The sequence below is a fragment of the Prionailurus viverrinus genome, chromosome D1, assembly GCF_022837055.1.
Source record: "Prionailurus viverrinus isolate Anna chromosome D1, UM_Priviv_1.0, whole genome shotgun sequence".
Taxonomy (NCBI): Eukaryota; Metazoa; Chordata; class Mammalia; order Carnivora; family Felidae; genus Prionailurus; species Prionailurus viverrinus.
The window spans coordinates 46401779-46428119 of NC_062570.1; the positions used below are offsets into that span (position 1 = coordinate 46401779).

Genomic DNA, 26341 nt, shown 5'->3' on the forward strand with positions numbered 1-26341 from the left:
AGGGACCTAAATGTGAGACCTGAAACCATAAAAATCCTAGAAGAGAATATAAGCAGTAATTTCTTTGACATCAGCCGAAACAACCTCTTTCTAGATATGTGTCCTGAGGCAAGGGAAAGAAAAGCAAAAAATGAACTATTGGGACTATATCAAAATAAAAGTCTCTGCATAGCAAAAGAAATAACCAACAAAACTAAAAGACAACCTACAGAATAGGAGAAGATACTTGTAAATGACATGTCTGATAAAGGGTTAGCATGCTAAGTGTGTAAAGAACTTACACAACTCAACACCCAAAAACCTAAAGAATCCAAGTAAAAAAAATGGGCAAAAGGCATGAGCAGACATTTCTCCAAAGAAGACATACATATGACCAACAGATAATGAAAAGATGCTCAACATTACTGATCATCAGGGAAATGCAAACCAAAATAACATTGAGGTATCGTGTCACATCTATCAGAATTGTTAAGATCAAAAATTCAAGAAACAACAAGTATTGACAAGAATGTGGAGAAAAAGGAACCCTCGTATGCTGTTGGTGGGAATGCAAACTGGTGCGGCCACTGTGGAAGACAGTTTGGAGGGTCCTCAAAAAACTAAAAATAGAACTACCCTATTATCTTATAATCACACTACTGTGTATTTACACAAAGAATACAAGAAAACACTAATTCAAAGGGATATATGCACCCCTGTATTTATTGCAGTGTTATTTACAATAGCCCAAACCATGGAAGCAGCCCAAGTGTCCATCGATAGATGAATGAGTAAAAATGTAGTATATATACACAATACAGTATTACTCAGCCATAAAAAAGAAATCTTGCCATTTGCAACAACATGGATGGATCTAGAGAATATAATGCTAAGTGAAATAAGCCAGCTAGAGAAAGACAAATACCAAATGATTTCACTCCTGTGGAATTTAAGAAATGAAGCAAACAAACAAAGGGGGGAGAAAAAAAGACAAACCAAGAAACAGACTTAACTATAGAGAACAAACTGATGGTTATCAGAGGGAGGTGGGGGGGATGGGTAAAACAGGTGAAGGGGATTAAGAGTACACGTTTCATGATGAGCACTGGGTAATGTATAGAATTGGTGAATCACTATATTGTACACCTGCAACTCATATAACACTATGTTAACTACACTGGAATTAAAAAATAAGTAAAAAATAAAAAGTAAAAAAAATTTACTCATAAAAAACTGAATTTAATATGAAAGAGTAGTAGTGCATTGAACAAAGGTATTTATAATTCTGCCTTATTTTTATCTCAGATTGGTATTGCTTAAAGGTCAAGTGTGTGTGTGTGTGTGTGTGTGTGTGTGTGTGTGTGTGTAAGAGAGAGAGAAAGAAAAAGAACGTGCATCGCATTGCTTTGTTATCTGACCTTTTCAGCATTTTAGCTCCAGGCCAGTCGTGGAGCAACACTGGGAGTCTTGTGAGGATTATATATAGCAAAATGTCACCAGCAACCAAAGACATTCTGTCCCCCTCCCAATCCAAATACTTGAAATTCACACCCTGGAAAAAAATTCACAGTAAATTTTGGGTCAGCAAGAATAGCACTGTATTTGTGCATAGGACGTTTTATTTTTCAGTTGTATTCACTGTAAAAGGAGAACGGGGCTGGATGGTGGGTTGGGAGATACAGAGAGCCCCCTTCCCCACCCCAAACAGCACTTGCTCTGTGAATGAATAGGAATTGTGGCCAAAATGACATGTGTGCTTAGCAATTTACAATTTCAGAATAACCCCAGCTTTTCATCCTCACAACAGCCCACTGAAGTTGGCCAGGCAGATATTACTGTGTCCATTGACAGATGGAAAACTGAGGCAGAATAAAGGAGTGAAGGGATAGATGTTAGACCATTCAGAGCCAGGTGAGGCCCACAAGCCTGCTGACCCATGCCCGGCACTCTTAGTACTGGACTATGGCAAGTCACAGCCTCTCCATTTCTGCCGTTATGACATGAACCCACCTCCAAGTCCCCCCACCAACAGCTTTAACTTGCTAAGGTTCTGGAAGGACCATGACAGGAGCAAATATTTACCTGCTGCTGGATTTCTACCATATAGGGTAAGCCAGGCACAAAATTATGAAGTTGAAATAGAAGTTTCTGGGCTATTTCAGGACTACTCACCCATCATAGACAACAGCCTCATTGGAAAGATGCCCCGGGTAGCACAGGAAGCCCACCAGGTATGCGCCCCACCCACATTTTCTAGCAGGGTCATAAATCTTTCTTTCCACAGCTGGTCCCACACTGGTCCTAAGCCTGTAGTTCACACCAGGTTGGGAGTGACAGACCCCTTCTCTCAATCTCACGCTTCAACACTCCTGGCTGGTCAATCAAGGCACTTTTTCTCAATGAACATGAACTTAATTAAATATTCGACACAAATGGACCCATGAGATGAAATTTTTTTGTCTTTGCATTAGGTAATTTTTAATAATTTGTGTCATGCTTGTTTCCAAGAAAAGACACAATAGATCAAAACTATCAAAATGACGATCAAAAGCAAGAATGGAGTAATGGGAAGGGTGTGTGCAGAAAGGCTGGCCTGATGCTGCCTTCAGCCCAGGAGCAGAAAACTGAACTCTCAGCTTTCTCACAATGTCAACAGGAAAAATGGGTTACAGATACAGCCATTTTGTAGGAAAGACAAACTTTCCCTGACCTTGAAATCTAGGAGTGAAATCTAGGAGTCAGTTGTAGCATAGTTTTTAAAAAGGCACATCACGCAGCTTAATGGGCATTGTCTTCACCCACCCAGGCATTGTTTCTCAGAGTTCTCTAGACTGTGAGAATCCAAACAATCTGGGGTGCTTGATAAAGATGCAGATTCCTGTTCAGCATGGTGACCACAGTTCATGGTTCCTACTGAGTCGTATACTTGAAGTTTGCTAAGAGAGTTTTCTTAGATGTCCACACCACACACACACACAACATGGTGTTGCTGTGAGGTGATGCATGTGTTAATTAGCTTGGTTGTGGTAATCATTTCATAATGTATATCACAGTATCCCAATGTACATCTAAAATATGTGATTTTTGTCAATTATGCCACAAGAAAGCCAGAGGGAAAATATATATATACATTCATGAGCCCTGCCCCAAACTCACTAAGTGAGAATATCTGGAGGATGGGCCTGGTGGTCTGTATTTTGAACAAGCTCACTAACTGATGTTCTATACCTGCACATTGGTTAGTGGAGGAACTCCAGGTATCAAGACTCACCCAGAGAGATGTTTGAAGGCTGCAGAGGCTCTCCAGGCCCCCCAGGAGTTGGAAAGTCGAGGTTTCTTCACGCACTTGGGCGGGTAGTGAGCTTTCTGCTAGAATTTCAGATGGCCACAGGCCCCATCTCAGTCTTTCCATCACCCCTCAGGGTCTGCCATCCATAACTCATGGTAGCCACCAGCCTACATTAGAGACAAAAATATGGGCTCAGCTGACCCACCAAGCCTCGTGTTCCTACTCTCTCCCTTCCCCATCCTCATTCTTAATGGGGAAAGCAGAGCCAGGGAGTCCAGGAGCCATCCAAGTGGCAAAAACCCCACTGAATGAGCCATGTCACCCCCCACCATCTGTCCTGTGCCTCCCCACTCCCAGGGCAGGTTGGGATCTGCCAGGGACTGGCCTTGGGGAGACAATCCTGAGTTCTTTCCTTTCCCTTCCCACAGGTTTGGAATAAATTGCCTCATCCAGTTTGAAGACTTTGCCAATGCCAATGCCTTCCGCCTGCTCAACAAATACCGCAACAAGTATTGCATGTTCAATGATGACATCCAAGGTAAGTTTCCACCCCACCTGACAAAGCCACCAAGGACTCATGCCTTCTCACAGATTTCCCCTGGATGCCCAAGTGGGGGCACCTCCTAGCTAGTTTGCTGCCAGCAGCTGTGGAAGAAAGACCATTAATGTTGGATTCAACTCCCACTTGGCTAAATTTAGTTCTGTAACTTTGAAAAAGTCCCTTAACTTTGCTAAGCCTCAGTTTCCTCGTCTATAAAATGGACGTCATTACTGCTTCAAAGGAAAGTAAGAATTATGCGATTTAATACATGAAAGAAATACTAAACAGTGCTGTCATTTTCCAGCTGGTTGAACTTGGGCTAATCATATCTCTGAGCTATAGTCTTATCATCTAGTCAATGTGGATGATAATAACTGCCTTTGGAGATTATTATGAAAATTTAAAGAGCTAATATATGGAAAGCACTAGCACAGAGGATTCATCGGACCTAAGCATCAATTACCCTAAAAATGTCCTTCCCCAGCCCCAATAGCTCGCTCTTGGATTTTCCAAATATTAGGTGCAGCTCTGTCAGAATCAGGACAGTCCCTTCTCTTAACTTGGCTAGAATGTGTGTTACTCAGAATGATAACTGTGGAAGGCATTGATGCCAGGGCCCCAGGGTGCTCCAAAAGCCAATAGGAAGCATTTTCTAGTTCAGGATCAACTTGGTTACTTGGTTACATAGAACTTCTGTTCTATGGACCGGAAGTATCTGAAGGCACTTGCTTCTTGCTGTGGAGATGCCAGTATGTGAAACTGGAAGGGAAGGGTTGGGGGGGGGGGGTCCCTCATATATCATCTCTCCTGATCCAGGCATTCTCAGTAAGAGCACTGGGAGCTATTCCTATTGTTTTGTAAAAGTCAACAGAAACACTGATGACATGTAGTTAGCATCTAATAGAGGGAGTTTGGCAAGCAGAATGTTTTAAAACCAAAGATGCATGTCAGGACAAGAACAAGTTGGTGGGGGACAGGTGTTGGTCCTTCCTTGGGAGTAAAAGATTGGCCAACCTTTCATTTTGCAGATGAGACCCAAAGAGGTCACAACTTTTCATCAAATGAGTTAGGATTAAACCTAAGAGGGTTCAAACCCAGATAATAATAGCTAAGGTTTAGAGCTGAACATGTATTATACATCAGACACTGTTCTAAGCACTCTACACATTTAATCCTATGTGATCTTATTATCTCTGTCTTAAGAATGAAGAAACTGAGGCACAGAGAGTAAGTAATTTATGGAGAAAGTAAGTATAGAGTTGAAATCTGGACCATAAATTCTAAGTACATAATCACTCATCGTACTGTTCCCAGACCATACTATTACAGAACCAAATGTTTCTTCCTTTCCTGTGGCCCACATTAAGAGCTAAAGAAATGTGATGAATGGGGTATGTTTTTGGATTGGGCATACATTTTTAAGAGGCAGGATAGCACAGTTTAGCATATTTTTAGATAATTAAGATCAAAATATATGAGTTCAGCCCTTGAAGAGTGGGTAGCCAGAGAGGGGAGACCCAGTAAGGGAGAGCTGACATATGGCAACCCCCCAGCCTGTCACCAGTCTGTCACCCTAGATGTATGGGCCTGGGAAAGCCCAGTATTACCCAGAGAAGTGGGCACTCTGCACAGACAGGGCAGCACAGTCCAAGAGCAATGGTTGGTGGCAGGAAGCATTCCCTCCCTGCCCTCCTGCTGGTCACCTCACTGTCAGCCCCGTGGACAGGGGTGTGGCCACAGCCCTCAAGGAAACACCTGCCGGCTAGCCCCTGACTGGCTCCCCCGTCATGGCACTCACTCATGAGTCAGAGGCAGGACAGCCATCCCCCTGAGCCCACTGGGCTGCCAAGACCAGGAGGTGGGAGTGGAAAACAAGTCCATGTGGGTGGCACACCTGGTGCAGACTCCAGATGTACACACACACACACAGTCATGTGTGTACATCCTCATAAACAGGGGGATACATCTGGACCCTGCAATCCACCTGCCTCCACTACCCCCCACTGCTGCCAGAAAGCACCTCTAAGATGAAACTATGGCCGTCAACCCCCTCTTCATGAGCAAGTTCACGCTGCCCCACTGCAAGTATCAGGCCTCGAGGATCTGCCTCTTTGGGCCCTACTCCACCCCCACTAATCTCTCTGTCCTCTGACCCACTGTTACGTTTACTCCTCTAACCCCTTTCCTTGTCAGTTCTCTCTGCGTGTGAAAGTTCTGCCCCTTAGTCACTCATATATACCTTTCAAGACTCAGCTTAAGGGTGTCCTGTCCCAGGGAAGGACTCACAGCAGCCTTTGCTCCCCCAGTCTGATTCAGGTGCCCACCAGGTGCTCCCACAGTCACCTGTGCTCCCCTGTCAGTTCTCTTACCACACTGTACCCCAAATGTCCGCGTGGAGTTGTCTGTCTCCCCAGGAGACAATAAGCTTCCAGAGGCAGAAACTATGTCATCTATTCTCATTCCCCAGTTCCCAGCACAGTGCCTGGCACATTCTAGATGCTTCATAAGTATTTGGAGAATGAATGAATGAATGAATGAATGAATGAATGAAGTCTACACACACAAATTGACATTCTCATAAGCATACCCGCCAATTCCCGTGGGCATGTCTACCTTGGACACCTGCCCCTGCAGCCTCTCTCTTGTCCAGGTCATCATACATGTACTTACACAGTAGTGCCCCCCACATGTGCTTACACTCAGATGGATTTACATCGTCGTGTGTACACATGTAGCATTTTTAATTTAGTCAATTCATTGTTAAATTCATTGGTTTTGATTTCCTGTTCATAGCCAGTCCCAGCAGAGTCTATTTCGCTCCCAGGCAAAGCTGGATGAAATAGTTTTCTGGGTCCCACAGCAGACAGCAGAGGACTTTCCCATTCTTTTCTCAGCAATTAAAAACTAAAGCCATGCATCTGAAATGTGTGATGAGAGCTAGCGAATAGTACCAGAATGTCAGGAGCCCTGTAATATCAAGTCTTTGATAGGACAGGCTGACTGTTAGGTAGGAGCATGTAAGTAATAACAGTAAAGAGGTGGAGGTGGAGGCACACCACCCAGATCTTCCTTCGAGAAAAGACTTGATGCCCCAACTACTGGCAGGGCTGTCAGCTGCCTCGGGCAGAGTCCCAGCTCCAGAGCTGCCTCGCCCACGGTCCTGCCCTGCCAGGGATGTCCTCACCCCGTGATGAGGGAATATAAAAGCCCAACCACTTTGGCCCAATGCAGGACAAGTCTGAGGGGACATTGAACTCCAGAGCTCCCCCACAGGGTTGGCTGAGGCTTTGGGGACTGCATCACAGCCCAGCTTCTCCTCTGCTCCCTCCTGCTTTCCCCCTGCCCCACCCCTTTCCCACTCACTTCCATAGGTGCCAATCCCAAGGGCACTTCTTGGTAACATCCTGAACACTCTACATGTCTCAGAATGTGCTTCCCAGGGAGCCCAAGCTATGCCAAATAATATTTTGCATGCACAGAGAACTTTAGGTGTGAGCTATTTTTTTAATCCATACTGCCTCGTAACTTCCTGGCAACAGCCCCCCACCCCCTCGGGGAGGACAGACATTGCTGTCCCCTGTCACTGGTAAGGAAACTGGAGTTCAAGCATTAATTTTTGCTCCAGGTCACATAGCCAGACAGACACAAAGTGGGACTAGAACCTAGTTGTTTCTGACTCACAGTTCTCCACTCCCATGACATCAGGCTGCCTATTTCCCTGTGTGGGTGAGGCGGTGCAACGAGTCTTCTTGCTAAGGATTAAATTCCAGATCCCACATAAGTGGGGATATCACTAGTCTCCAGAAGCCTGCTGCTCCCATCTTTCCCATCCCCTCCTCCCCTGGTTTACAGACCAAAGAGGAGATCCAGAGAGGGGAAGGGGCTTGACCACACCATCAGCTGGTTACTGATGAGTCCAGGACCAGAAGCCTATGATGTGTGTTCTCAGTGCTAAGTGGGCAATTAGGACATTGGTGAGCAATTCCAGGACTCAGGGGGAAACATGGAAGATGAAGCTCATGCTTAATCTTTAACTCCAAATACAAAGTTAAGAGAAATGAAACATAAAACTATATAGCCATGCTCAAAAATAGAAAAAGGAACACCGTATGCAGAATTGAAAAGGGTTGAGAGGGAGGGAGGGCAGAAGGGAGGGATGACCGTGGCAAACAGACCCCAAAAACAAGTTATATGTGGTTGCTGGGAACAGACCCAATGCACCCCAGCAGGACTCCCCATCGGAATCTACCTGAAACCCCACATATGGGAGGGGCTAGAACCAGGCTGCCACGTGAAAATGACACTGGGGCCATGCTGCCGGCTCCAAATACCGGCCCAGCATCACATCCTTGGTGGAACAAGGAAGGTGGGACTGAGGGCTTGAGGATCACAGCAGACAGCTCCAAGAGGGCAGGGCCATGCCTGGAGCTGAGCAGGAGCTCCAGCACATAATTTGAACTGTCTCCCAGCCAGTCCGGCTGTACCACACACCTTGGACTCACCCCACAGGGCTGACCACACGGTGGGGCCTCTGGAAACCCAGTGCTGGAAGGGTGAAGCGCTCCCCAGGACTGCTGACGGTCTCCTCTGTGCCCACCCCAGCTGGCTCACAGAGAGCCTCAGCCACCCCAGGCTGGTCCTCGGTGAGCAGGGCTGCTCGTGTGCTGACATACTGCTGGCAGTCTTTTCGGGAGACTTTGGAAAAGACAGAGGCTCAGGTGACTTGTTTCAACTGGGACCAGAGAAGCCTCCCTGCTCTTAGGGGAGGAGGAAACTGGAAGGGGGGGGACAGCATAGGAATGATCATGCTGGAGGACAGGCCAGCTGCCTTCTTCCACAGAAGCCAGATCCAGGATGCTGCTGGCCTAGTGACCATGGACCTCCGGCCCCCACTGCTAGCTCCTCACACAGTGTGGCTCGGGTGTGAAAGTCTAGCTGGCCTGTCCAGTCCACAGCATCCTCCTACCCCACCGGCCTGCCCTGGACCTGCACTACTCCCGAGTCCTACCACATACCTGGGGCCAGATGGCCTGTCAGTGTGCCCTGTGGCATGTCAGGCCATCATCACCCCCTCACACTTTCAAATTTTAATTTGTGAGTCTGAGTGCTTAATAGTCAGACCTTGTATTGAGACAAGCCTAGGTCTGAATCCCCATTTTTCTCCCTTTGGCTTTGGCCACTTGACTTAAATCCTCACAGCCTTCTTTATCTGCAAAATGTACATCATAGTATTAACAGCCCGAAATGATAATCGTCAGTATGTACAGAATGACCAAGATGGTTTTAAAAGGCCAGCATCTATTCTAGTTGGCTGGACTTTACACCAACTTTACACCAGAATTACCCCAGTTTATGGCACCAGGTCATTATAAGGACAGGAGTCATGTATAGGCAGGGACAGGCACATAACAGTACTTAGTTCTGGTACCTAGTACAAATACCTCTGGTGCATAGTATGCTTCTGGCACATAAGTATGAGAGGGAGGGAAGAATGTTGATACCCAGGATAGAGGCGCTTTGGTGGAGGTGAGGAAAGAGATGGGTGTGAGCACAGATCTGGGCAAGCCTGAGAAGGAGGCAGGACGTTTATCCACCTTCCACATATACCCTATTCTTCCAACCCATTGAACTCCTCACGGTTCTATGAATTTTCTGCCAACTCTGTGATTTTGAATGTGCTGATCCCTTTGCCTAGAATTCTCTTCTGCTCTTGGCTGACTTCTGTGTGTCCTTAAAGTCTCAGGCTTCACCTCCTCCAAGGTACCACACCTAGGGCCAAGCCTGTCCCACTGGTGTCTGGCTGATCCCACCTTTCTCCAGAGCTCAGGAGTCACCCACTTTGCAGAACACTTCTAAGTTCCCCAGAGCTAAGTTTGTCATGATACCAAAGGGGCAGATGGGAAGGAGTGGCCAAGCTCTGAAGACTTTGTCCAGCTGATCTGTCCTGTTTACCAGACACCAGGAGTTATTTCCGGCTCTTGGGGGTCTGCTGCCCTCTTTCCTACACCATGGCCACACACATGGAACAGTACTTCCTGGCCTTTCTGTTCTCTTTCCCTCACAGTGAGGCCTCCCCTGGCCTTTTCAACCTTTTCTCTCCACAGCCTTCCTTTTCATGAAGCCCTGTGTTCTGTGCCTGCTCTTCACTTACAGGGCCGTCTCTAGCCCTGAGATTCCCATGGGTCTCTACACTGATCCTGGCTCCTCTGTGACCTCCCATTAGTCTGCTGCATCAGGTAAAAGCCCAGAGAAGCAAAAAGCTGGTAATTACTCTTTCTGGTTCCTCCAGAGTGTGTCTGAATAGGTCTAACCCATCTTCTGCATGGGCCAGGAACTGCCTTCTAGAGGGTCCAGCAGTTTCAGAAAATTCTCCTCATGACACAGAAATAGGACTGAAGTTGTTTAGAAGGCCTTTGCTTGGTATCATTAAGGGAACTTGAATTTTTCTGAACATATAAGCTGTTAACTACCTACAGACAGACTGTTCTATTTATCCTTATATCTGCAAGGCCAGGTGCAGTGAAGGCCCAGAAACAGGCCCCAGACACACTAATGAACAAGTGAGTGACGGTAGCCAGCTGCTTTGGGAAGGTAATTATGCAGATCCTGGAAGCAGGCCTGGCCTTGCAGTGGACAAAACCCAGTCCCCCAGGGTCCTAGGCCTCCAAAGCCACTTTGAGCAGACCCTGACCAAGTCTAACTCCCTGCCCTTCTCCCTGTCTGGGACAGCAGTCTCACCTCACCTACAAAATGGCTAATTCCTTCCCTTTTCTCCAGTAATCTGTTGTTCACTATGGAAGTTCCCTATCACTTCGTCAAATGTGACTATTAAAAACAGAATAGAAATTACATTTTCAGCTCATCCTTTTGTGCATTTCCTGAATGGACAGCCTCTGATCCTCAGTTTGCAGGAAGTATAATTATGGAAGCTCCCTCTAAAGAGGAAAACTTGTTTTTCTTTCATTGTGAATGGGAAACAGCCAGTCACACTTTAGGTAGCCCGTGGCATTTATGGGCACAAGCCATGTTCAACAACATCCCTGCACCCCTGGGTTTCTTCAGGTGGTTACCTTCAGAAAGCTAAACAGCTTCCTTCCTCTCCACTTTTAATTCCCTAACACGTTACCCAAGAGCTGCCCCAAATGAAAGTTAATGATGGAGATAACTGTATTTGGCCAACTTTATAATATGGGGCTCAAGAACTGCTGTTCTTCCTCTTGAGTTCTGGTGTATAATCAGGGTAACTTGCCATTTCACAGGGTAACTTGCCTCAGAGGAAGGTTCCAGAAAGGAGAGCATGAAGAAGTAGCCAGCGAGGTATCCGATGAGTGTGGGGCTCCAGGAGCCAAGTGCAGAAGGAGTTTCCCAAGGGAAAATAAGCAGTAGTATCCAATGCTGCTGAGAGGTCAAAGAAGAAGTGAGTAAGGACTGACAACCGAATGTGACAAGGTGGTGGCACGGTGACCTTGTCAAGAGGTGGGGACAGTTGATTGACTTGACTGGTTTCAGGGAGACTGAGAAAAAAGGAAACAGAGGCAATAAGTATACACAGCTCTTCCAAATAAGAACTAGGGTAGGACTATAGAGAGTCAAGAGGAAGCCTTTTTAAAGATGGGAGCTTGATGACATGTTTGTGTGCTGATGGCAGTGATCTGGTAGAGGAGAAATTGATGCAGAAAAAAGGAGAGAAAATTACAAAGGAGAGCAGGCAAAAATGATGGGACCTGACACACACCTGGTGGTGGCTTTAGCTAGGAGCAGGGACAGTTCATTGGTGGTGACGGGAGGAAACACAAAACAAATGGATATGGAGGAAAAGGGTTTACAGACTTGGTGGTAAGAGGATTCAGAAGTTCTCTTCTGACTGTTGCTGTTCCCTTTGAACCCCACTTTCCACTTCTGAGATGAGGAGAAAACGGAGCTCATAGTACTTGTTTGGTAGTTATTTTGTGAAGATTAAATGAGCAAATGCAGGTAAGCACATACATAGCACAGAGTCAAGGTCACAGTGAGAAGGATCAATAAATGTCAGTTGGCTTTCTCTCCTCTCATCGAAATGTTCCCTTCTTTCCTATCAGATTTCCCATTGTTTCGTGTTCTCCACCCCTGCCAGAGCCATTGACATCCACTGCCTAATTCACTTCTTTCTACCTCCACCACCCTTCAGTTCTCCCTCAAGGAGAGCTCATAATGCCCCACCTGCTGCCTACAAGTCCAGACTCAGGAGAGGCTGGCTGAGCTTCATGGGCCACGAAGGGGTGGAAGCAGCACTGCAGGTATCCCTGCTCTGCTTCCAACTGATTGACTGAAAGGGGCCCCAGTTTCCTCACCTGTGTGCTTGGGGTAGGTCATGCTCTCCAGTCCCCATCCAGCACTGGATTTCTGCAGGTAAGCCCAGATAGTCAGCTTGCAGGTTCTAACCACAATAGATCCCTGGCATTGGAGAAGGTAAAGAGCCATCAAGCAGTGTCTTCTCTGATGGAATATCTTTGGCGCCATCTGGTGGCACATGTTTTGCACATCTCCTTGCCGGAGGCAGATGTCCCAAAATAGAATCAGATGAGCAGAAGACTCCCTCTCTATCCAGTGGAAGGAAACTAGTACTTCAGCTAGAGAAGTCGTCTAGTTCAGTGCATCGCAGACTTAAATGGCCATATAAGTCATCTGAAGACCTTTTGAAATACAGACTCTGACTCAGTAGAACTAAAATGAAAACAGCTCTTGGGGGCCAGAGAGTAGGATGGGTGGAGTTGTTTCCAGAAAGAGAAATGGGGACTAGCTGACACAATAAGTGGACTTCAAGAAAATAAGAGACCAAGGTATTTAGGAATTTAGAGGAGCACCATACCATGCAATTCTCACTACCTATGTAAATGATTTCAGTAATTACTTAAATTGCTTTTTGATGCTTTCTTGGCTATCAGTTTGGTGTTCCTTTTGGATGCAGTACAGTGCTGAGCCTGGCCATGACATAGCCCAGCTTTATTCAGGTTAGATAAAAAGTAGATCTGGGAAAAGAAGGAGAGGTTCAGGATGCCTGGCTGGGAAAAGCAGAGGATATCTGGCAGAGGAGATCATTTGAGCTGAGTCTTAAGGAAGAAATAACAACTCAGAAGATCCTAAGCTGGTAAACAGCATGGGCAAAACATAGAAGTGTGAAAAGACGTGACCTGTCAGGGAATGATCAGTAGTGCGCCTGGGACACAGAGTATGTGGGGAGGCATGAAGCTGCAAAGGTAGGTTGATGCCGACAGTATACTTAACTATAACTGATGCTTCATAAATAACTGAATGCAATTAGCCCTAAACAGTGACCTCTAACTGCTGATTATGTTACAGTTATTTGTGCCCAAGCCTTGGTGAACAGGGAGTCCCTGGGGGCAGGGACCGTGTTTGATTCATCTTTTGTAGTGCCTAGCATGGTGCCTGTCACCTGGTAAGCCCTCAGTACATGCACAATGAGCTCTTGGGGACCCTCCAAAGGATGTTAGGAAAGCCCCCAGTGGTCCTCAGCCCTGGCTGTAGGACCCTGTTACACTTTAGCAGTCCCCCCCGACCCAGGCCATTCCTGTGTGCAGGCTGGAGCCTGTACCCCACCTTCTTGTTCCTACCTCAGGTCCTACCTTCTGAGGTCCACAACGATGAACGTGCACTTGTTAGGCTCCAACTGTTTGCTGTGCCCCCTGTCTTTGCCCAATACATGGCCTCTAAGCCAGACACAAATCCAACCCACATTCTGGGATAAGGCCCTTCCCCAGAGCTACCAAAGTACTAATCCCTTAGAAAACTGGAAAGAGAAAACAGGAAATTCACTCATATTCCCACCCTGCAACCTTTAGTTATATTGTTCCTTCCAGATTCTGTGTTTTTCGTTACACAGAACAACCTTTTAAGTTTCTCTTCCTTCCAACTAACTCAGTGAAACGCAGTTTAGTGGTTAAGAGCATAAGACCTAGGGGCACCTAGGTGTCTCAGTAGGTTAAGCATCCAACTCTTGATTTTGGCTTGGTCATGATCTCACATTCATGAGTTTGAGCCCCATGTCAAGCTTATGTGCTGACAGTGTGGAGCCTACTTAGGATTCTCTCTCTGCCCCTCCTCTGCTCTTTCTCTCTCTCAAAATGAATAAAATAAACTTTAAAAAAAAAAAAAGCACAAGGCCTAGAGCCTGGTTCCCTGGGTTCAAATCCTCACTTTGTTATATGATCTTGGGCAAGTCAGAAAACTACTCTATATTTCATTTTCTTGGGCTATAAAATGAGGATGATAGTAGTTAGGATTAAACAAATAAATTCTTTACAGTTAGACATCTAAAGCACTTAGAACAATTATCTGATGTTAGTTACTCACTTAATAGCCTCTTCTGTGTTGCCACATCATCTTCATAATAATTTTTAATGGCTGCAATATATTCTGAGTGTCCACACTCTTTACTTAATAGTTACTCCTTTGTTAGATGTTTAAGTTATTTCCAGTCGTTCTGTATTAAAAATAACACTGTCATAAAGATCCTAGGACATGCGTTTTGGATTTTTCCATACATAGATTACCAGAAGTATGAGGGCAAAGGGCACAAGCATTTTATGCCTTTGGTCTATATTGGGAAATTGTTTTCCAAAAAAAGCTCATAGCATTGTAAAATACAATTTATGCTGGAATTTTTTACTTTTCACTACTCCCTCACCAGCCTTGGACAACATCAGTTTCTTTGATTTGTGCAACTTTAACATTCCACAGATAGTCCCACTGTAACTTTCTTTTCTTTGACTATCATGGAGGATTCCCATTCCCCATGTGATTACTGTGTTGTGAACTCTCTGTCAGTAAGGGTCTACACCAGTTGCTCTAAGAGAGAAAATACAAAGAATTGCTGATTATGTATTTAAAAATGTATTATGTATTATTATGTATTTAAAATCAACCTACTGATTATTTAAAAATGAAAAGCATTAAGGACCTACTCCTCAGGGAACAAAGGGAAGACCAGGTGGCAGCCGGCTAGCGTTGTTGTCTCTGAGGGGTGCACTATGAGGCTGCTTCTGCAACTAATGGACAGACTGCAAACTGGATTCATCCACTGCTTCGGGAACAATCTATTGCTGTGGAAGTGGAAAACCAAGGCTGTGGGGTTTCCAGATTTAGCAAGGTCAAAATGCAGCATGCCTACTTAAATTTGAATTTCAGATAAATAATGAATTTTGATAATAATGAATAATTTTTTAGAATACTTATGCTAATATTGGATGGGAATGCTTACATTAAAAAAAAGTTATTTGTTGTTTATCAAAAATCTAAATTTAAGTGTCCTACATTTTATCCGGGCAATCTCAAGGCGGGGATGATGCTGCAGAAAGCGTTCTTCCTTCCCCCTAACCCAGCCTTTCAGTCACCCTCTGGTGCCCCTCACTGGCAGAGCCCAGCATAAAGCCAATTGACAAAGCTGGCAAAGCTGGTCTGCAGACAAAGCAGAGTGAAGAGTGGGTTTGAAACTAAGAAACAGTTATACCCAGTAATTGGCACAGTCGATCCTTTTAGCTACTCAGCATCCGTACACCGCGTTGTATGCACTGATACTTCCAGAAAACAACAAAAACAACTCCAACAAAACATATCTTTGCAACAAATGAAGACATTCTCACCTTCTCCTCAAAATGGGGAGAGGCAAAGTACGTACAGTCATTCTCTTCATCTCTGGAAAACAGTCACACTACCCATCTCTGGTCAGGATTAACTATCTTAAAACTCTGTCACAGTCATGTTTGAAAATTCTGTTACCTAAAGACTAAATTATAGGATTAAGAGGAAGGAGAAGGGAGAATAAATTAGCTAATATATACCATTACATATTATCACATAATACTCGAGGATGAAAATCTGCATGGCTGCTGTATTCCTTGTTTCTGTAACCAGTCGTGAGGCCATAATTGATGTTTATACATTTCTCCCTCAACATCCCATTCCATGCTTTCTTGTCCTCAGACAGGACTTCAGCTGGCCAGGTCCTTTAGTGGGATGACCCAAACCTTTTATATCTGAATGGTGTGAATACTAAGTGGTCCTGCCTCTGTTTTGTTGCAGTAATATTCATTAATATCTACTATTGAGCCTGGAAGTACTAAGACACACCCCAGAGGATCCCCTGGGCTCAGATCTAGTCCTCCCTATCCTCAGTTTCCCCTCAGTTATCAGGATGAATAACCACACCCTCTCTTTCTTTGCCCATTGGTTTCATGGCAAAAAATAAAATAAAATAAATAAGAAAGAAAAAAGTGCCAAATGGCCAGGTGGCACTCTCACTCCTCAATTTGGTAGAACCATGCTGTGAACTCTAATACAGGCATTTGTTTCTTGGGAACCAAATACCTCCAATCCAGAGAGCACAAAATGGAAGAATGTGTACAAGTGAGTTATCAGGTGAAATGGTGAAAGGAGCCACTTCCACTTCAACCCTTTGCTTTCCAGACCCAAATATTCTGGCCATGGAAGAAAGAACACAGTGTAGCATGTGCTAAGTCAAAATACATCCTGTAAAATAGAATTTCACCATCTTCATAGAGTGTTACCTTGACTAAGTCTTAAGTAGACCATTCTACTGATCTATTAGGCCAACTGCTCCTAGGTGGTAGAGTACATGTTAAGACCACTGAATTCCATGGGCATAAGCCTATTGGTGCATTTCCATTACTGTGAAATGAATTCCTGATCAGAAGCCTTTTGTCTGGAATATATCAATGGTGAATAGGCTATCCACAGATTCCAAACATCCACAGATTATGGCACTGGTAGAGTATTACATGTAGGGAAAGAAAATCTATAGCCAAAATATATTTTTAGTCCATTGAGGATAAATGTCTTTCTTGTCTATAATGGAAAGAGTCCAAAGTAACCATTCCACTGCTAGGTAGATGTTCTTCCCAGAGAATGGTGTCATACCAGGAGCTTAATGTTGGCATCTGCCATTGACAGGTTAGTCATTCAGCAGTAGCAGGTCAACCTTGATGAGAGGAAGTCCATGCATAGCCTCTGTCCTTGCCACCATGGCTACTTGGTACATAAACTCATTGAGCAAACCCTAAGTGGCAGAAGAAGGACACTGACTAACATATACATGACATGCCATTTTGTCCACCTGGTAGAGAGAACCTATTTCATTATGCCCTTTGCTCAATTTTCATGTGTGGCACAACTTTGTTCACACTCTATACCTTTCCCAAGATGTCCATCCACACACCCCTATCCTAGGCTTCCTCATCACCAACCTTACTGTTTATTTTATTCTAAGTCCCTGACCATCAGCTAAACCATTAGCAACTGCCAATGAATCAATATAGGTCTAGCCATCTCTTGGACCAAAATGGACAACCAAATTTATAACTTGAAGTCATGTGCATTAGGAATATTTTCCTCACTGTTACCCTTTAGGACTACTTTTCATTGGGGCTGTGAAGCTGCAACATAAATTTCTCATTGATTCCAGCATATCATTAAGCATGATCTGTAAACCAAGCCCAAGCTTTTTTCTCCTTGATCATATGAGGCCCTAGGTGTGCACTGAAGGAGAGGACATCATGCAGCAGAAGTAGGTGTCAAATGAGTCTGAGCCACCTGCTCATGCAACTTATTTGTACCTTTCAGATGGGCTCAAGCCATTTGATGATGTTATGCTACTGGGCACACCCAGCCTTATGACTTGGTTGATAAGATAGATAGCTCAGATCACATAGTCACTTAATGGCTCATGGCTACTTTGTGGTTTCATTTTTAATTTGTTTTTTTTTAATCCATTTATACTGTAAACAAATTATTCTATGAGGTTCATGCTTCTTTTTGACCTCTGTTATGTTTGTCCTTGTCATTTCATTTAAGAATGATGGTGGTAGCAACACCTGACTATCTGATCTTCTCTCCCAGAGTCTAGTAACAATCCAGGAGCTCTTTCTCAAAAGGACATTTTTCTACAAAAGAGGACATATCTTTGCTCCAAACCTGGATGCTTACAGGCTTCTCTAAGGGCTAAGGAAAGTTGCTTCTTTGGCTACACATTCTAGGTGTGGGAAACTCTGCCAAGGGTCTTCTCTTAGGGTTTGGGAGCCAATGACCAGAGATTGATCTCAGTGCCCTCTGTTACAGGCACAGCCTCTGTCGCTGTAGCGGGGATCCTGGCTGCTCTGAGAATCACCAAGAACAAGCTCTCCAATCATGTGTTTGTTTTCCAAGGCGCAGGTGAGGTAGGTGACATCAGGAGAATAAGGATGGGTGGAGAAGCATGAAGGAAGGGAGGTGTTCGGGGGTGCTGAGAAGAGGAAGCAACACAGGTATATTGTGATAATTGCAGCTGCCTGGACACCAACATTTGGGTGTCTCAAGGACTTAACCAAGCCTCCTAGGAGTGGGGGGAAAGGTATGGAGAAGAGAGAATCTTGGTAAAGCATCTGATAAATGGTGAGCAGCCATTTGCCTTGTATCTGAATATCTACCATATGGATGTTCCCTCCTAGGCAGCCATGGGCATCGCCCACCTCCTTGTCATGGCTCTAGAGAAAGAAGGTATACCCAAGGCAGAGGCCACAAGGAAGATCTGGATGGTGGACTCCAAGGGACTCATTGTCAAGGTACTGTCAGTCTGGAAACCTAGAGGCTTCTTGACACCTACAGCTATCGGAACTGGACTATAAGAGGTCTCCAAGGGGCAAAGTACTCAAACAAAATAGAAGGCAAACAGGAGGACAAGGTTCTAATCTCCAAAGCAAGAAACACACCCCAAAGTAGCTCTTCCAAAAGCTCTCAATATGTGAGCAAGTTTGTATATGTATGCCTCTTCCAGCTTTATCTCCCACCACTTCTTGCCTTGCACTAACCTCCAGCCACAGTAAATCATAGTTTTCCAGAAGTAACATGCTGTCTCTCCCACATCCTTGCATATTTCGTTCCTCTGCTTGAAATGCCCTTCTCTTTTTCTACATACCCACTCTCAACCATTAACCCCATCTGTTTCCTCCTTGTCTTCTGTTACCTCCTCCAAGTTGCTTTCCCTGAACATCTAGGTGTCAATTCATTTCCTACATTTATGCTCATATAGCCTCCATACATTGCACTTGCCACACTGTAGGGCAGCTGCCCTTTTAATTCTATATAGGAGAATCTATATAGTCTTTATACCCTAATCTATATAGTCTTTATACCAATGCCTGGCATGTAATGAGTACATAATTATGTTTGAGGTGTGGGCCAAAGAATGAATGAGAGAGAAACAGTCCAGCTTCTGACTGGAATGTGGTGAGGGACACAATTGGATGGCCTCCTCCTTTAGGACTTCACTGAGCTCTCCATGTTTTAATGCCCCAAATTTCACTAACATAGAATATCAGTGAAAGATTTTTTAAAAAGATGACAGATGGGGCACCTGGGTGGCTCAGTTGGTTGAGCATCCAACTTGATTTCGGCTCAGCTTATGATCCCAGAGTAGTGGGATAGAGCCCCACATCAGGCTCTGCACTGAGTGTGGAGCCTGCTTAAGATTATCTCTTGCTCTTCCTCTGCCCCACTCCCCCACTCACAGTGTCTCTCTCTTAAAAATTAAAAAATAATAATAAGATGACCGAGATAGGATGAGGGGAGGCCATGGGGCTATCAACCAAGAACAGTAGAGACCTTCCAGAAGAAACTGACCTTCCCTTGTCTCATATAGAACCCAATTACCACTAGAAGGAATTCGTCCTCTCACCCCAGGTCATTCCAGAGCATAGTGCAGGCACAGGTAAAAGCTGCCAGAGATTGCCACACTTCCCTCTTGCCACCTCCCAGCATTATTTTGTTCATCCCATGGAGCTCACCTCTACTCAAATATCCCTCAAAGCTGGTGTCTTCACTCTGATTCTCAGGAGGCCAGCTGACCCAAAGGAGTCATCAGAAACCTTTGTGCTATTTACCGTACTGTCACCCACTGATTCCTGTTTGAACAAATGGAAGGAATCCTGAGCTTGTTGGGAACAGCCAACCTTGGCAAGCCTTCTCTGGAACTTAGCTTATTATTGTTCCTGGGGAGGTTAATGGCCCTTGTAAAATACATTCACATTAGCTCCCTGACCTTGGCGGGAGCACAGGCCCCCCATCACTCAACTGCCCCTGTGAGTGCTGGACACCTTGGGGCCAAGGATCCTGGTCAGTCTCAGACATTTCACGAGAGCCTTGCTGTCCTGGCCCCAGAGCCATGACCCTAGCAGCACAAAGAAAGGTTTTATGGATTCTCCACATGTGGCTTGGATTAAAGAAACCTCACACACCACCCCCACATGGTAACACAAACACACATTAAAATCCTCAGGTTCCACCTTAGGTTTTACCAGGAGATCTGCTCAAGAGGATAAGCCACCAGGCTTCTGATAGCTCAGACCAAAGCACAGGGCTCTACAGGGAATGCTCTCAGGATCTCCAGATGCATCCATGTCCTGCCCGGCAGTTCTCAATGCCAAACCGCATTGTGTTTTCCTTTCCCTGCAGGGGAGGAGCCACCTGAACCATGAGAAGGAGATGTTTGCCCAGGACCATCCTGAAGTGAACTCCCTGGAGGAGGTGGTGAGGCTGGTAAAGCCCACAGCTATCATAGGTAGGAGGCGGCAGGAGACCCACTGTTCAGCCCAGCTAACCCTCTTGACTTGCAGGTGGAAACTGAGGCTCAGCAAGGAGGCCTAAGTGATCAATAGAAACACAGCTCTCTCCCCTATCCCATGTCTGCTTCAGTGCCACAGTATTTTATTGAGTGACTACTGTACAAAAGTCATAGAACTAAGGCACCAAGTTGGGGCTTAGTGATGCAGAATTATCCAGTGCAGCAGAAAAGCACAGGGCTGGTCTGGGAGCAAATGAGTGCTGCTCCCCTAAAGAGGGGACCCTGGCACCTCTTCCTGGCCTGGGAGAGCAGCCCACTCTAAAGGACAATGCCCAGGAATGCCTTCACAGGTACATCTTAACCAGGCGGGGACCTGAAGTGGACCAGTGTTCCCTTAGGGATTAACTGGAGGTCTTACCCAGCTTGAGCAAGAAGACCCTTTTCTCTTTGGCTCCCTCCATTCCTATGGCAGACGCTATCTCTAAGACTCCTAAGTCTTTCATGTTGCACCTGGCTCCCTACCACCACCACTACCACCAGGAGAGGAATGGGTTGTTTATAAAGAGTAGGCATCCCTACTACCCCCCGCCCTTTTCCCTGTAGGTGTTGCTGCCATCGCAGGAGCCTTCACGGAGCAGATTCTGAGGGACATGGCCTCCTTCCACGAGCGCCCTATCATCTTTGCCCTGAGCAACCCCACCAGCAAGGCCGAGTGCACGGCTGAGAAGTGCTACCGGGTCACTGAGGTCAGCGGGGAATCCTTCCTTCCCCAGGCTGAGAGGACACAGTAACAATAATTATGAGTAACCCTGTGAGGGTGAAAAAAAATCCCCACATTACTGATGAGCAAAATGAGGTTCAGAAGGATGAAATAACTTGCCCAAGGTCACCGAGCTAATAAGGAGTAGAGCTGGCCCTCAAACCCAGGTCTGGCTCCAAAACCCAGGCTCTTACCATCCTGTTATACTGCTCAAGGTTCCTCTAGTAATGTAGAGTTTTGACCAGAACCTGAAGCATTTGTAGACTCTAGGTCACTTGCACACCTGTCATGTCCTGGGATAGCCCTGTCGGGAGGTGACAGGTTAAAAACCTTCACCTTTCAGTGATTTCTTGGCTGCCAGGTAACTCAGTGGGAGCTAAGCTTTCTGGTCAAATGAACAAGTGTGCTCTCAGCACCTGTAATGTGCTCAGCACAACGCTGAGCCTGTGGGAGAGGATGAAGACGGGCTCAACATCTGGGAAAAATAACTAGGCCACCATTACTGCCTGAAACCAATCTCCAGGTTCCATCTCTGGTTTTCTTCCTGCCTCCAGGGCCGAGGGATCTTTGCCAGTGGAAGTCCCTTTAAGAGCGTGACTCTGGAAGATGGCAGGACCTTCATTCCTGGGCAAGGAAACAATGCCTATGTGTTCCCTGGAGTGGCTCTGGGAGTCATTGCTGGGGGGATCCGGCACATCCCAGATGAGATCTTCCTCCTGACGGCAGAGGTATCGCTGTCCCTCCTCCCTTGCATGCTCCCAACAGGGCCTGTGATCTATACCAGGTCCTACACTGGGCTCCCAAAGAATCCTTCTCTCATCTCTTCTACCCACCTGCCCCTCACCCTAGCAGTGGATCCTCAAAATGCTTGAACCTCAAGCTTCTCTCAACATCACCTTGAGGCTTAAACTTCTCTCAGAGCACACACACAATTTTTAAGGGGGAATAAGGAATAGTCAATGGGAGGAGGCATTGGCAGGAAGCACTGGTAGTGAGGGGACAGCACTGCCCATATACTTGCCTAGAACAGAGAAGATGCCACCAAAACCATCTGAAACTAGGCTCATGGACCATGACAAGCATTGGATTCTTCCATACACTGATCTTGACCATGTTACTAGGGTAACTTGTTGCAGAATAAGCCCCACTAGGGGCTTATTAAGGGATAGGTTGCAAGTCTGGATCTGAGTACTTGGATATTAAGCACAGATATGGGGGTGCTCCTGCTCCAGGTTTCTAACTAGAAACTCTCCCAAAATGATTCTTTACTGGACATGATGAAAGCAATGAAAGAATATATTAAGAATGACAGCACACATTCCTAATAATGGTGATTAGTAATAACAGCTATAGTGGCTTACATTTACCAAATGTTTACTAATGCCAGGCACTTCACAATTATCCTCACTCTGAGGAAACCAAGGCATAGAAATGTCTGTTTTGGGAGGTTAAACTAATTAAAACCCTAAACAAATACTAAATCTATTTATCCCCACTGAGCACCAAAGGTTCTGCTGTGATTTCTGACATGCTTGCATTTCCCCATCACCGTGGCACTGATGAGAGCCCCGAACCCAGCAAGACATGGGAATGGCTTCCATGCAGCCCTATCTAGCTCCACTTCTATGGGCCCCACAAGGAACTGTCTCATGCTCTAGGTTCCTTCTTACTACATCCTGGTCTTTGAGCACTGGCTCCACAAGGACATGCAAGTAGTATAGACCTGCAAGCACAAAAGCCCCCAAGCCATATGCACACTAGCTGTGGCTTCAGGACATGGCTGTCTGACCATCTTGTGTGAGTATTCTGGTATTTCTTCTTGTTGCTGTGTTATTGGTGGTGGTGTGCTATGGCCGTGGGTAGAGCTATTTGAAACCCCCATGGGATTGAAGAGTCACTTCCTGCTTGGAGTTAGCATGAAAGCAGATCCCCCTGTTGTGCAGAAACGTGATTGCTAGATCCTTCCTATGTAACCCCAAGAGACATCTGCACGCCCACCTCCTAGTGCTGTGGGACCGTTCAGCTCCATCATTTCATGAACAGTGTCCATCAATTACACAGGAACCTCTCCTCAATGCATGTATTAGTCTCTTGCTGCAAGCAGGACAAGATCACTCCCTTCTAGAGCTGACAGTCTAGGCTTCAAATGATTGGCAAGTTGTATTTCTGAAAGGGGTGCTTTTAAGTTAAGACAATTGAAGTTGAATCTGATTTCCGTATGGAAAAAAAACTAATACAACTTTTAGGAGATTTATATATTTCACCTTGACCACTCTGTAAAATAAATATAGTGATTATCCCTATGTGATACTCAAGGGAAGTGAGGCACAGAGAGTCTAAGTTATCTGCACAAGGTCACTGGGCTTGTGAGCAATAGCACCAGGATGGTCCCAGCTGATTTACCCCAAGCTGCAGCAGAGTGTTACCAGTGCCCAGTGTCTTAGAAGTGACCATGCCTCACTCTACAGGATACCTTTTCCAGATGCAGATCTAGCCATGGAAATCCTGCTTCCCTCTGATCCCATCTTCTATACCTCCACCAAGAAAATCCTTCAAAACCCAGAACAGTCCATCTCTCTCACTTCAGACATTCGAATGGCTCCTCAGTGCTCAAAGAATAAAGCCCAAACTCCTTCACATGGCTTCTATATAAGATGTATCATCACTGAGCCCTCCTTCCTTCTCAAGCCTTTAGCCTCCCCCCTACCATCAACCTAGTCAAGGTTCTATTTAGAGTCAAGAACTCACGCTCTCCCCTCCCTCCTTCTCTCCAAGAAATTGCATGTGCTATTGCCTGTCCCTTTTTGGGTAATTCATACTTTGTCCTTCAGGTCTTAGCTTATGTCTCTTCTCCTGGTAAGCTTTTCTGAAGATGGCAGACTAGGCCCTGCCTTCCTCTATGCTTCTATGCCCCTTCTCCTTGCACTCACTTCTATGTTAAAATTGTTGTACCTGTTTGTTAATTGCCCACTGACTCCAGACTACAGGAGGAAAAGGGCTTCTCCACCATGGATCCTCAGCAACTAGCACAAAGCCTGGCATCTCACAGAGCTCAGTTAATGTTTGACTCAATGAATGGAAAAGAGACATAGGATGAAAATGAGGCAGAAGAGGAGGAGGCCCTCTTTCCTAATGTCAGCCAAACTCTGAGGCAAGACCAACTCCTTTGGCTCATCCATTCTTGGACATAGTTCTCAGAGAGCACCATGGCTTCTCCCAAATTTAAATCTGACACAAGAAGATTGAGTGGAAGTGGATTCAGAGCCAGCACATAACAGAGGCTGTTCTGCAAGGCTGGCTGAGCACCAGTGCCTGAGGCTGAAGGATGAGGCTTGAGGGGGAGAGTTGGGCCTCAGAGACAGGCTCTGTGGGAGGTGCTGTTCCCAGGATGATGTGTGTAGAACATTCATTCAGATAAAGCCCAAGGCCCCTTTGTGGTGTCACTCAGAGGAGAAGCCTTTCCTCAGGGCTGGAGGAGAGCTCAAGGAGCTCTGAATACAGACAAGATGGCCTAGATGGGTACTCAGGATGTTACTAAGCATGTGGGAGAGGATGGAACTAGGGAAGTGAGAGTCTCAGGGATCTCTGTGCAATAGGCTGGACCAGCCAAGGGGATATCCCAGAGTCTGCTTCACAAGCCACAAGTTTATTCACCTTGGTCTTAGTGATTCTTCTTTAGAATTCAGGGTCTCATATTGCTTAAAGCTTCAGCCAGTCTCTCAGTACAGAAAGGATGTGTCCTTGCTTAAAAGCCCAAGCATTAAGCTCCCAGTGGGCCATGAGGTGGCAGAGACTACAGTGGGGAATGGCCATGGTTGGCCACCTGTGTGGGGTGAGGTGAGTCTCTGGGGTAATGGGTTGGTCTTGTTCTGGGAAGGCAGAAACTCAGCTTATTCCTCTTGGTTCTCTCTCCCCAGCAAATTGCCCAAGAGGTCTCTGAGCAGCATTTGTCCCAGGGGAGACTGTACCCACCACTCAGCACCATCCGAGATGTGTCTCTGAGAATCGCCATCAAAGTAAGGAGCATCCTGCCCCCAGAAATGTGGTTAGTGAGGCTCAACAGCCTCCTCTCTCTGTGAGTTTAGGAGAGCTAAGGGGATGGCAGCGATGGAGACATCCTGAGCTCCTTGGGCTGCACTGCAGGCAGCCCAAGGCTGGGTGAGAAACTCCTATCTGCAGCTTGAGCCCCACCCCCAACACCCACTCAGGCCAGTTCTGGGAAAGTTCCTGGATTTCCCCTCAAACACCAGGCAAAAAGGTCATTAAAGTCCATAGTCTTGTGGATCAAAATGTGGGTGGAATTTTTAAAAAATGAATCATAAGTGCCCATTTATACAGAAAGGTCAGTTTTTATAGTATCATGGAAAGAGTTCAGGCTGTTGGGTCCCAGCTCCACCAACTACTTCATTTTCCTGAGCCTCAGTTTCCCTCTTTTCCAAAGGCGCCAGTAATTCCTTTCTCCCAGAGTTTGAAAAAGATTAAAGAGGACAGGGAAAAAGCTCCATACTCAGTGCCTTTCTTACCAGAGTAGATGCTCATTTCCCCCTTTTATCTCAGAATGACTGGGCCATGGGGTGATCAGGTTCATGGAATATTCCAAGGAAAAATGTCATCCTAGAGACCCTGCAGAGATGATGGGTTTTCGGGGAATCAGAACATGGTACAATAAAGACTGGCCCCAACACTGATAATTATTGATACAGATAATGATTTTATTAGAGTTTATTATACTGTCATTTTTATTAGTATATATATTTTACATTGACCATAAGTTTTCAAAATAATTTCAGAAGACACATTGCACAAAAGCATCTATTCCCCATGCATTGTCCATTGTAAAATCCAGAATCAGCCCTCGACACCAACAGTTCAGCTGATAGTCCCAACTCTGCCCTGTCCATTTCCTTCCTTTGGGGGATATTTAGATTCATGCTCTTCTGAAGCAAAATCTAATATGCAGAGAACAATGTCCAGGCTGTTGTCCCAATTCAGCCCACATTTAGCAGGGTGTAGAGGAGATATCAGGTGTCCATTATTGGACACCACTCCAGAGAAAGGTCGCATTACTCACACTTTACAGATGAGGAAACTGAGGCTCAGCAATGGTAATGTCACTGCTCAGCACCCACCAGCAGTTGGAAGCAGAGGCAGACATGAGTCTGA

At 45.7% G+C, this 26341-nt stretch overlaps 1 protein-coding gene across 4 annotated transcripts in view; it reads left to right on the plus strand.

Moving 5' to 3' along the window:
- Positions 1 to 26341, plus strand: part of ME3 (malic enzyme 3) — a 184715-nt gene that overhangs the window by 157936 nt on the left and 438 nt on the right. For all 4 annotated transcript variants that reach the window (XM_047879261.1, XM_047879260.1, XM_047879262.1 and 1 more), the window contains 7 exons: positions 3697 to 3806; positions 17940 to 18037; positions 18308 to 18421; positions 20310 to 20415; positions 21022 to 21164; positions 21733 to 21906; positions 25096 to 25194. In XM_047879261.1, coding sequence (XP_047735217.1) covers positions 3697 to 3806; positions 17940 to 18037; positions 18308 to 18421; positions 20310 to 20415; positions 21022 to 21164; positions 21733 to 21906; positions 25096 to 25194 — 844 coding nt within the window. The remainder of the gene's footprint in view (positions 1 to 3696; positions 3807 to 17939; positions 18038 to 18307; positions 18422 to 20309; positions 20416 to 21021; positions 21165 to 21732; positions 21907 to 25095; positions 25195 to 26341) is intronic.